This window comes from Alosa sapidissima, chromosome 19, assembly GCF_018492685.1.
Source record: "Alosa sapidissima isolate fAloSap1 chromosome 19, fAloSap1.pri, whole genome shotgun sequence".
In the NCBI taxonomy this organism is placed as follows: domain Eukaryota; kingdom Metazoa; phylum Chordata; class Actinopteri; order Clupeiformes; family Clupeidae; genus Alosa; species Alosa sapidissima.
In genome coordinates, this window is record NC_055975.1 from 6,675,834 (window position 1) to 6,688,472 (window position 12,639).

The following is a 12,639-nucleotide window of genomic DNA, read 5'->3' on the forward strand; positions in this document are numbered from 1 at the left end:
ATAGGAACTTCAACATTCCTTTTTCTGCATGTTTATTTAGCTGAATATAGATATGACACATCATATTGTTTGTTCAGGTTTGTCCATGTCTAGAAGGGAAAGTTGTATATGTTCCAAGGGAATGCAATTTTGAAAGAAACGACTGAATTATGCTTTAGTATGAAAATTATTATTTCTCAAAAACATAAATACATTTACAGCATATACAATGTGTTAACTATTTAAAATTCAATGTCCACCAGGGATGTTTGGGGACATATTTTATTTTCTCCACTTCAGTTTCAGCAAGTCTTAACTTTGGGTAGTTTTATCATAAACCACATCAACCATTTGTGCAACCATTCGCTCTTGTTTTAACTATATTTTGCATAACACAGTATCACGTAATTCCAAAAAGACAGGCGTTACCACCAAGAAAAATGTCAATTCAAGTCAGAAAAAGTCTAGTTTAGTTCTGTAGACAGAAAATTGTAAACCAAGAACAAATATTTATATATAGGCTATATATATATATATATATATATATATATATATATATATATATATATATACAGTATATATATAGTAGACATTAATATATTTGGTCCTATGCTTAATGCTTATTAGTATTCATGTTCCATTTAGCATTTATTGTCTAACATTTAGTTAAGGTATGAAACTGGGCAAAAGGGAAAACAATTCTCTGAAATCTCTGTCAATAGTCCTTTTCTCAGAAACTTTTGTCCACGTCTCAAGGTGTGGAGACAGAGACGGGTGGCTGAATGAGGCGTGTCTACCTGGATGCCTGTGCAGTTATTCAGCAACTATGAGAATGTTCCACAACTCTATTTTCCCCACTGCTCACAACCACACCTGATCTGGACTGAAAAAGAAAGGTGTGCCAGTCAAAAAGACTTTCCTAGAAAGCAGAATGGTCCTGTTTCTATTTATTTTCAGCTAATATTTGTGTGTGCCATAAAACCAAAATGGATCTCATAAAAAAAAAGACCTTTACAAGCCACAGGAACAGCCTCAAGACTTCATCAAGAAAGAGGGGCTCAGAGTGAATGTGGAACGATGGATCTCATTTTAGTGTACGAAGATGTTTAGAGTTTGTTAGCACAAAAACAAAATCCACATTAATCTTTAGCTGCAGTTGCAGCTGAAAATGTCTGAATCACATCTGACACCTGTTGGGTCTCAGCACGTCTTCTCAGAAGTTCTTATCAGTTCCAGACTGATTGTTTTTCAGGTAGAACAGGACAAATTTGGGGCTGACGCACGTAGGTCGTCTTTTAAGAGCCTGTGAGATGGCATGAGAGGGTAATGCTTGAAGTCAGGCTTAAAATCTGGTTTGGTCTCTGGTTTACACTCAAGATCGTGGCCCAGGTCTCTCACCGGTAGGGTGCAGTGGCTGTCTTCTTCCCTGTACGGGGGCCGAATGTATCTCTCTCTCCTTTTCATCTTGCTCACGCAACGGACTAAGCGCTTGGAGATCAGGTAAATAATCTCGCAGACACTAAGAACAATGCAGAGAGCTGATGCCCCCACCATGAAGTAGGTGAAGACCTTCTTCTCTGTGGGTCGCCCGATGTAGCAGTCCACTATGTTGGGGCAGGGCCTGATGTCGCACTTGACCAGCCGAGGTAGGTAGAAGCTATTGTAGATGTGGTGGAGCACGTAGAGGAAGCCGATCTCAAAGCCCGTCTTGGCAAAGAGACTCAGCAGGTAGGTCCACCAGAGCCCACCGTGCTTCTTGCCCGTGTTGGCGTACAGTTTGGTGTTCTCGCCGTGCTTGGCTTGGTACTTGCGCTCGCGCTCATCGCGGTACGCCACGTGCATCACCACCATGAAGGACGGGCAGGTGACGAAGATGAGCTGGAGGGCCCACAGGCGGATGTGGGAGATGGGGAAGAAGTGGTCGTAGCAGACGTTGGCACAGCCGGGCTGCTTGGTGTTGCAGTCAAAGTCCTTCTGGTCATCTCCCCACACCCGCTCTGCGGCCACCACATAGACCATCACCCGGAACACAAACACCACTGACAGCCATATCCGGCCAAAGGCAGTGGAGTACTTGTTCACTCCACTCAAAAGGCCCTGTAAAGTTTTCCAGTCCATTATTCTCCCAATATACTGTAAGATTGGTTGCGCTGTGTCCTATTGGTGTATTTGTGTCCTCCTTTTCTGTCTTTTATACAGCAAGTTTGTATCACTTCCTTAAAGAAAGAATGCATAAGCATGTTGTTATGTCAGTGCATGTGTCTTGAGAGTTTGTTGAATAATAAAACCATGAATAAATTAAAAGACTAGCCATTTATTTGGCCCAATTCATAAATTTACCCATGAAGCCAGTGGTTCATCTAAATCATCATACCTGAGACTAAACTGGTCAGTACCTCTGACCTATCCCTACTACACTCACCAGGAACAGTACCAATAGCTCTAGAGGAAAGAAGCCTATGTAATTTTACACAGACCAACTGTTTTGAAATATTACTAAAAAAAATCTGGAATAATTAAATGGCTACATGAGAATTCTAAACATGCACACTTTGCCTTATACAGAAAAGAAAATAGGCTGGGGGAGGGAGGAAGGGGAGGGAGAATTGGGGGGGTAGCCTATCTCACTAACCCTAACTCTTTAAAGCCCCTAATTATTGAAATAAAATAAATCTTCCTATCATTCAAATTGGACAACTTTATAAAACATCATCATAAACAAACATATCATGTCATTTACAGGTAGCCTCGAAATTGTATCCATATGCATCTGAGTTTCCGCCATGTTTTATCTTTCTGAACAGAATGGAGAACTGCCGCTGAAACGCATCTGTGTCGTCGCATGACGCATATCACCACCATCCTCAAACGCAGGCGTTTTTGGTTGAATTCGGGCTTTCTGTTCTATTTTTATTTCATTCTCTTATTATGTATACTAGTCTGTCGTTGTTCATCTGTGTCCTTGCCAAGACTGCATAGCTACAAGCTATAGTTTACAAAAGAGAAATTACTTCTATGTGACTGACACTTCTGGCTCAGGTAGCCTAAAAGTTTGACAATGTTGGGCTGTAGTGATTTACACTAAAGGACGTAGCCTGTTTACTCATTCATTTAGTAGACTAAATCTGACTGACCATACAAACTTTTGTCATTATAAGTAGACCTATATTAACAGTGGTAGGCCTAATAGAAAGCATACACCTAAAACATTTCAGTTTGCCTATAACACAATCAGAAGTATGCGACCGAGTAATTAGTCTATTTCAATGCTGGATGGTGATATTCCACCCGCCAACATATGACTGGCAAACACAGCAACAATATTGGGCTAAAATAAAATAGCCTCCCACTCCAAATTTATTGAGCTCACCTATCCACGTTCGCGTTACATATAGTCGACATAAGTGGTTTCTTCCGTTTTAATTTAATGTAGCCTAATGAGGTGGTACTCACATTATGAAGGATTTCTCGTTTTCCCCACGTGAGTCACAAATCTGTGAAGAGCTTTGTTGGTTTCATACACTGATTTGTGTCTTTGATATAATCGTGCTATTTGAAAGCTCTGGCGCAAAGTTCTTGGAAATACAAAACTACTCCTCGTCTGTCTCTTAATGGGTGTGGTTTGGGCGAAGGTAGAGTCAAGGAGGTCTGGTTGGTTCCTTTCTTCGCCAACATCAGCTCATCCATTGTTGTTTGTCATTGGGGGAAAAAATAGTCTGAGCTAATAGCAACCAAATAGCAAAGTGATCCAATAAGTTATCTAATTGGAAATGTGACATTGGAAAATTATGAATCCTATATTACTCAATAATAGCTGGAAAGAAAATTAAATGGCATTTGGCTAGGCATATTTAATTAATGTCAGCAGTCTTTATGTATAATAGAAGAGGAGAGTTGTCAGTAGTTATGTTTCTCACTGGCTTTGTATGAGTAGCCTACTGAGTGAGTTGTGTAGGCTGGGATTCACCAAATATGTTTATCGTGCATTCTTTTCCTAGAAGTGTAGTTCAGCCCCTGTTCAGACTTGCAGGGATGCCTTGACTAACGAAAGAGTGCCACTCCTAGCCGTGAATAAAGCATTAGTGCAACAACCTGATAGGTGGAGTGGATTCGTGAATTGTCTGTTTTCTCTTACTGTTTTGCTGTAGCCTACAGTGTAGAATGGGCAGAGGGCTGAAGAATTGAATGATGGAATGCCAGGTGTGTCTATTCCAGTGGACATATGCTTCTCTTTTTAAATGATTCTAGTTCATCAAACCAAACCTCAATTGATATTCATCATATTCTTACAAAATATCTATAATGTTTTATATTGCTAAGCATCTGGTCTTTTCCACTGTAGAGACGAGAATCACTGATGAGTTGTATTGCCATGGAGACACTGCACAAGCATCAGTAAACACCAACTGTGTGTAAGGGCATGGACACCAACTGTACAAAATCCTCAATAAAAAAGAACATGGTGTAGGCAAACAATAAAAAGATAGATTACATTTTGAGAGATCGTGAACCGTCTTATCTAAGTAAGAAAGCTCCTCCTTAAAAGAACAAAAATGGCTTCACTTGAGGTCTAATAGGTAAAGATACCTCTTCTTTTCAAAATCGGATCGTATCAGGATACGATATTGTATCGTATCAGGATACGTTTATGTTACATATAGGGAGGAACCTGTACCCTCTATTGAATCAAAGGGATTTTTAATAAGACAGTGCTCCTCTGGGATATTAGGGTTTTTTATCCTTAACTTAAGTTACTTGGTGAAGATACATACCCACAATGATACATCCCCACAATAACTAGATGATTACATCCAGCTACATACAAGAGGTGTAAATTGTGATAGTTGAGAAACAGTTGTTTGAAAGGACAGTGTTGATATGGAAAGTTCCACACAGATTCTTTTGTTCAAACTTGTCCCGTCAGTTGGGACACTCCATTCTTGTGTGATGATGCGCTGCCACCGTGCATGTCTCTACATGAACTTCCTTAAGGTACAGGCAGACTATAATCCTATTCCGTGCTCTCAGAGGAAAGGTGAATACAAGACATGCACTATAGAAGAGAGAACAAGACCACAGGTGCAGTTGACCTGTTCACCAGTAGTAGAGACAGAGGATGGAACAGGAGAAATAAAGGACTGAATACAGAACGTAACTCAATACCTTCATTCTCTCACACAAAAGCCCTGGCTGGTTGGCCATTCAAATTTCACTATTTATTCCCAAGGACAGCCTGAATGTCATTAACCATTAGAGCAAAAAAGGGTTGAAGAACTCTGTTGCTTATCTGATATATAGATTGAACAGACATGTTAAACATGGAAGGCCCATCCCTGGGATTGACTGGAAAAATTCTTCCACTGGGTGAGCCTCCTGAAAGCTAGTAATGAAGAGTGACGTAGTAATACTCATATGTACATGAACGTTTACTCTAATATTCACTGTGAATGTCAATAGACTTGTTATATATATTAAGGGCTTAGAGTGTATTACAATGTATTTAGTGAGCTACAAAGAGGATAGTACAGAGGATAAAAGGGCATGTCTGGTTGAATCTGCCTGTTCTGTGTATGTCAAAATAATTTGATCTAAAGGCCCTTGATCTAACAAAGTGCCAGAATGCCTCAGTAACCTCATCAGACTCAACTCACTACCTTAATCATTAGAACCGTTGACTGCACTCTCTGCTAACTTTCAGAACTTCAAAAGTTCACATGAATGATCTTAAATCTTCTTGAGTCAAATGACTCCTATTTTGCACATTCAAAATGTCCAAACCAACCAAACCAGTAGATGTTAAGAAAAAAATCAGACTGTATTTAATGGAGACACAATCTGGTAAACAGTTGACAAATGTTTTAAAAGACACAAGAGTGTAAAACATGTATGTAAACAAGCAATGGTCTGTTTAGATTATAGGCTTTCCCTAGTTGCTTCTGGTCCAAGAGGGGCAAGAGAGGGAGAAACTAGAGAGTTAAGAGCATTCAGTTGAATTATACCTCCCTTCCTGTACTGCCAGTGAAACTAGTTAAAAGAGCTGGGAAACCAGTTGTCTTTCTTCCCTCAGGAACGTTAAAAGGGATTAGAAAGCCCAAAATGTAACAGAACAACTTAAAACAATGTGCAACTCAAAATACAATATCACAAAAAATAATAATTTACAATCCAAAATGGTCACACAAACATGGAATCAAACATTCAAACAGTATCAGACATTAAACTAGCAGAAGGGTTAACTGGAGCTGTGTGGGAAGTCGTTTGACTGCATTGCTCTTGATTGTCGTTCCACCACATTGTTTTTTGAATGCATAAATACATTCAGGGCAGTGTTTGAGTTTTTATTCAGTTTGGCAGTGTGCATAGAGCTAAAAAGGCATACAAGTATAAATGTGATCAAACTGAACGATAACAATGAACTGTCTCAAACCAGAAAACAGAGCAACATCTCAGCAAGATTAGGGTCAGGTTCTATAGTTTTTTAGCCTGCAAATTATGGATTCCTTATGAAGGAGAATGTATTTGCCTTCATTCAGACTGTAACAAAGGGTGGGTGTGTACTTGGTTTACATATGGTGAGGAGCCCCAGAGGAATCTTGAAGGAAAACTTGAATTTCCCCCGGGGATCAATAAAGTATCTATCTATCTATCTATCTATCTATCTATCTATCTATCTATCTATCTAGGAATGTGGTTGGGTAAAGAGGGATATAGCTGCTCTAGGCCTAGCCCATGAACAATTTCAGTTTAAGTGTGTATCTAGATAGTACAATGAAAAGCTAATGAAAGAGTAGAGGTATGGTATTTAACACAAAGGAAGTAAGTAAAAATATGTTTGTAAACTCTAGAGCTCCTAGAGTCATGTCCCTGTGTTGATCAATGTGTTCATCTGAGTCTCTGTCTCGGACTGTGAGAGGCGTCATGTCTTGGCGATGGCTACACTGTAGGATGGTGCCGGACTGCCTGTGTCTTTGCCAGTCCGCCTGCCAGAGTTGGAGTCCAGCAACATGGCTGCGCTACTCATGTCCATCCTGGAAGCGGTCACTTCCATGTGCCGGGATTTGTGCATCCGCTTGCCAATCTCCACACAGCGCTTGCCCACCAGGTAGACGGTCTCAATGAAGGACAGCAGGATGCAGACCAGGCTGGTGACCACCATGAAGATGGTGAAGATGAGCTTCTCCGTGGGCCGAGAGATGAAGCAGTCCACCACGTTGGGACATGGCGTCTGTGAGCACTTGACCAGTGCCGGGAAGTGGTAGCCCTCGTAGATGTGGTAGACCAGGTAGGTGAAGGTGACGTCCACTCCCATCTTGAAGACGAGGCTGAGGACGTAGGTCCACCAGAGGCCTCCACGCTTCTTGCCCGTGTTCTTGTAGAGATGTTTGATGCCTTCGCCGTACTTGAGGCGGTGCTTTTTTTCGCGGTCCTCTCGATATGCTACATGCATCGTCACCAAGAATGAGGGGCAAGTGACAAAGATAAGCTGTAAGGCCCATAGCCGGACGTGAGACACGGGGAAGAAGTGGTCGTAGCAGACATTGTGGCAGCCTGGCTGTGCTGTGTTGCACTTGAAGTCTTTCTGCTCATCCCCCCAAACCTTCTCAGCTGCAACTACAAACACCAAAACTCGGAAAACAAAAACTATGGAAAGCCATACACGGCCAAATGCTGTAGAGTACTTGTTGACCCCACTAATGAGGGCCTGGAGAAACCCCCAGTTCATTGCAAATAGATTCCTTAGGCGACTTGATCGGAAACCTTTGATCTGTTACAACAAATCACAGAGGCAACCTAAAGTTCAGTTAAAAGGTGATGACAAAGAAAGTGTCAAGAAGGGGTAAGGAAGAGAAATAAAATATAGGTTAATACACAGATACATTCCTCAATCTAGAAATGCACATGGTAGCCTACACACACACACACGTACACACACACACACGCACACACACACACCATCCAAAGTGACTTACAACAACACCAGAAGTTAGCTCTAGAGTAACAATAAAAGTATACATTTATAGTAAAAACATTATTATTATTACCATTATTATTATTACTATCATTATCATCGTTGTTTTGTTACAACTCCAACTGACTACTAATAACATGAAAATATTAATAAAATGAAGGACACAATGTGGATGCCAACAACTTTTAGATAAAAATGTACGAAAAACAAAGGTGTTCCAATTGACAGTAAACTTAACTCCAGGATGATGATGCTAATGCGTAGGCTATATTAATGCTTTATTGGTCGGCTATGTGCTGGTACTGTAATCACTGACTGACTGACAGACCAACAGACCCACAAGATGGTGGATAGGCTACTTTATATACTCAAATTATGCCTATTTTGCGTTTCATCACGCCGATTTGAATTGATAGGAAGCTTCTTTTAGAATCATGTAAGAAGTAGGCTATCCTAAACAAATATAGGAAAATGAAATGACATACTCACACAACTAAGATTTCAGGAGGTCTACCGCGTTGCAAACTTTTTTCTACCGTAGATTCCAATGCAGTGGTTTTCCATCGACAGTGCTTAGGAGTGGAACTGGGAGGGTGAATGGGTGGAGTTGACTGGTCGCACTTGAACACAAGCAGGCAGGGCAACCTGCTGAAAGGTGAGGAAATCACAGAGAATGTCTCCCCAGACACGAGACAACATCTGGATGCCCCCTTGCGGTCATTTAAAGCATTGCTAAAATTGTTGTCAATGTTCAGTGAGTCCGCGATTCTGGCAAAATGTTTCTTATTTCATTTGATCGTAGATCAGTCAAATTACACGTTATCGTTTTGTTCCCCTCGAAGTGTTAACTTGCAGAAATGTGTAGACTATACACGGCTTGATCAGAGCCACAGAGTTGGCAAGACTATGCAAGAACAACAATGGAGTTTTTGAGCGCATGCACACTAATGCGGAGAGCAAGAGCCTACGTTCAAGGTTTAATTTGCTTTTATGGTAGTATTTGAGTCGTTGGTGCGAAAGATTTGGAAAATATATTAAAAACACCTTTGAGTATGAGAGGGTGAATCTTACAAAAAAATAAATTGAAAACCTCTATCTGTAACATTATCAAATTCATATTATACAATAAGAAATATAATTCATGTCAAATTTAAATACATGCAATTTAATTTGAAGTTTTAATCTACGGTTTAGGCTACAGCATACATTTTAAAAACACACAATGATGACGGTGGATGGGTGGGCCATATGATTGACAAATGTTCAACCTAAAAACAAACTTTATGTGAATGGAATTGCATGAGGCCGATATGAAAAGTACCAGAGAACGTGAAAACAGTAACAATTACGTAAACAATGTGTGATTTTAAGCTATCACTTTAAAATTGGGCGTTTCAAGTTCTATTCTGCTAGAATTCTAAAATTAATATTTAATCGTCATTTAAGTTGTGAGAATATGGTTCATACTCTTTTAACTTCAAATAAGATGGCATTTGCTAGTAATTTGACAGTTAGATGCATCATTGATATCTATTTGATGTAGGCCTACTAGTTTTAATTAGGGCCCGAGCACCGAGAGGTGCGAAGCCCTATTGTTTTTGAAAGGATTATTATTATTATTATTATTATTATTATGACCGCCGCGCAGCGAAGCGGCGGTCATATAGGTTTAGTCAGATTTTTTTTTTCTTTTTCGCATGCCCACATTTCCGTCTATGATTCCCGGGACACTGAAAGACCGGGGTACACGAAACTTGGTGGGCATGTAACCCCACATGGATAGCATGGAACCATCGTTTTTCGTTTTGATCTGTAGCCCCCCCCCCCCCGCTGGACTGGACCCCCGAAAGGAGGGTAGGGCAGACACAGTTTTCTGTGAATATCTCGAAAACCGTAGGGTTTAGGAGGACCATTTTTTTTGTATGTTGATCTCAAGGGGCCATGTCAACCCATTCCATAACCACTCATTTCATGTATAGCGCCACCTAGTTAAACACAAAAAAGTAAAAATGAGGTGTTCGAAGGTCGAATGAGGTAATCGAAGGTATCTGTGACCTAACATAGTCAAAACTGCACGAAATTGGAAGTGTAGGATCATTATGACACCCTCTGTATGCACGCCAAGTTTTGTGGAATTCCGTTCATGGGGGGCCACACAATAAATTAATTTATGTTACTATACACCAACTGGCCTGTAGGTGGCCGGAGACAGTTTTCTGTGAATATCTCGAGAACCGTAGGGCCTAGGAGGTCCACCTTTTTTTTGTATGTTGGTCTTAAGGGGGCATGTCAACCCATCCCATTACCACTTATTTCATGTATAGCGCCACCTAGTTAAAAATTAAAAAGCAAACAATTAGGTGTTTTCATCTCAATATCTCTGGCTGACAAGGTCAAAACTGCACAAAATTAAAAGTGTAGGATCATTATGACACCCTCTGAATGCATGCCAAGTTTTGTGTACTTTCGTTCATGGGGGGCCTTACAATAAAATAATTTATGTGTACATTTAGTGACGTACACCAACAAGGATTCCCAGGACACTGAAAGACCGGGGTACACAAAACTTGGTGGGCATGTACCCCCACATGGATAGCATGGAACCGTCATTTTTCGTTTTGATCTGTAGCCCCCCCGCTGGACTGGACCCCCCGAAAGGAGGGTAGGGCAGACACAGTTCTCTGTGAATATCTTGAGAACTGTAGGGCCTAGGATGACGATTTTTTTCCGTATGTTTGCCTCCAGGGGTCATGTTAACCCATTTCATGTGCACACATGTGCACAAACAGATACACACACACACACACACACACACACACATACATTCACAGTAATCATACGTATGACACATACTCACACAGTAGACATATGTACGCTTGCATGCACAGGCACATACGCAGGCACACACACAAGCACGCACACACACACACACACACACACACTCACACACACACACACTCACACTCACACACCCACACACATAACATAAACATAACACAAACAATCAAGAATTTCTCAGAATTATGAACAGGCAAGATGGAGGTGGGGTTGTATAAAATGAATTTTACATGTGAAATCTATGAACTAATCATGTTTTGGTACTTGTTATCTAGCAGATACCAGTGAGAATTGAGTGTGGATAATGCAATTTAGTGAGACAGAATCATATAGGCCTTTCAGCGTGATTTCTTTTTGTGGAAAAAATGTGCTGGACTGGGCGGCGGTCATATTTTGTACCGCTCTGCGGTACATCTAGTTATTATTTGTTCACCTTTTTGCTATTTTTGAGGTGGTTAACATGGATGAAAAGTCTTGGAATTTGGCACACACATCTGGTATCACAATGGCTACACAGGCATAAAGGCTTGGCCCCAGGACTCAGTAGCGCCCCCTTAGGTGATTGATCCAGTGGTTGGCACATAATTTCAGCTAGACACACCAAATTTGGTAGGTGTGTGTATCTCCCCAAGATGAACAACTTTCGTATGTACAATGCATTAGCCACGCCCAGCAGGAAGTGAGGTATTTGGGATTTTGTGCGGACTAAAATGTGATGAATTGTGATGCCAAAAGATGTGCTTCCCATTGGTAAAAACGCATGAAATTTGGCACCCACATCAAGTGGTACAGTGAATAGACAGGGATAAAAGCTTGGCACCAGGCGTTGCCCAGGAACTCCATAGCGCCCCCTTATGTCACTGTGACTTGTGGTTGGCATATAGTTTTAGATACACACACCAAATTTGGTGGGTATATGTAACTCCCAAAAACAAACAACTTTTGTATTAACATGCCATTAGCCACGCCCACAGGAAGTGAGGTAATTGAGATTTTGTTGGTTGTGGACATGATCCATTTTAACGTACTCCTCCTAGACGCAATTATTCATTTTAATGCCGTTCCACATAAACAATAAATGTGTCATAATTCACCATGCATGCCTTGAAATGTTTTAAATTTCACAGGTCATTGAATACCATGTTAATGATAATATTCACATGCCCATAATGCATGTTTGGCATAGCGCCACCAACTGGCAACAGAAAGAATGGCAATTACACTGATGTCATATGATCAATTTTAACATACTCCTCCTAGACGGTTTGTCAGATTCATGTGAAATTTGACACACATTATGCCAAGATGTTGCTGATGTTAAATTGTGAAGGGATTTTTGATATGTTGTAATATATTATGGTTTTAATACCTCACCACATTAACAGGAAATGTGTCATAAAGTCACAGTGCATTGAATGAATGGTCTGAATCTTCTCAGGTTAATAGATATTATGATTATGATGATATCCAGACACCCAATGGACCTGCCTGGCATAGCGCCACCACCTGGCCAAGCAGGAAATGTGCCAGAAATGGATAATGCCTTAACTGATTAATCTGAAACTTTATAAATTATTGGATATTATTGTGATGATATTCGCATGTGTAATTCACATGCCTAGCATAGCGCCACCATCTGGCCAAGCAGGAAATGTGCCAGAAATGTTCTATGCTTTGAATAAATGGTTTGAAACTTCTCAGGTTAATAGATATTATGATTAGGATGATATCCAGACACCCAATGGGCCTGCCTGGCATAGCGCCACCACCTGGTCAAGCAGGAAATGTGCCAGAAATGGACAATGCCTTTGGTGATTGATCTGAAAGTTAATAAAATATTGGATATCATTATT

The 12,639-nt window shown here is 40.6% G+C and overlaps 2 protein-coding genes across 4 annotated transcripts; both read right to left on the reverse strand.

Moving 5' to 3' along the window:
* Positions 1-147: 147 nt before the first annotated feature.
* On the reverse strand, positions 148-3,606 carry gjb3 (gap junction protein beta 3). 2 transcript variants are annotated; one of them, XM_042071739.1, is made up of 2 exons: positions 3,433-3,606; positions 148-2,195 (listed from the first exon to the last, which is right to left on the reverse strand). In XM_042071739.1, exon 2 carries the CDS (start codon positions 2,095-2,097, stop codon positions 1,228-1,230), a length of 870 nt encoding a protein of 289 aa, XP_041927673.1. In that variant the 5' UTR covers positions 2,098-2,195; positions 3,433-3,606; the 3' UTR covers positions 148-1,227. The 2 variants fall into 2 exon arrangements, with proteins under 2 accessions (XP_041927673.1, XP_041927672.1); XM_042071738.1 differs by having other exon boundaries at positions 148-2,191; positions 3,433-3,604.
* A 2,169-nt stretch (positions 3,607-5,775) lies between these two features.
* Positions 5,776-8,538, reverse strand: gjb10 (gap junction protein beta 10). Of its 2 annotated transcripts, none has more exons than XM_042071741.1 (4): positions 8,434-8,538; positions 6,895-7,770; positions 6,659-6,701; positions 5,776-6,622 (listed from the first exon to the last, which is right to left on the reverse strand). In XM_042071741.1, the coding sequence occupies exon 2, from the start codon at positions 7,700-7,702 to the stop codon at positions 6,896-6,898; it is 807 nt and encodes a 268-aa protein (XP_041927675.1). In that variant the 5' UTR covers positions 7,703-7,770; positions 8,434-8,538; the 3' UTR covers positions 5,776-6,622; positions 6,659-6,701; position 6,895. The 2 variants fall into 2 exon arrangements, with proteins under 2 accessions (XP_041927675.1, XP_041927674.1); XM_042071740.1 differs by having other exon boundaries at positions 8,438-8,537.
* Between the last annotated feature and the right edge of the window lie 4,101 nt (positions 8,539-12,639).

Coding starts and splice junctions, on each gene's coding strand:
- gjb10 (XM_042071741.1), bottom strand. CDS start 7,702: ATGAACTGGGGGTTTCTCCAGGCCCTCATTAGTGGGGTCAACAAGTAC.
- gjb3 (XM_042071739.1), bottom strand. CDS start 2,097: ATGGACTGGAAAACTTTACAGGGCCTTTTGAGTGGAGTGAACAAGTAC.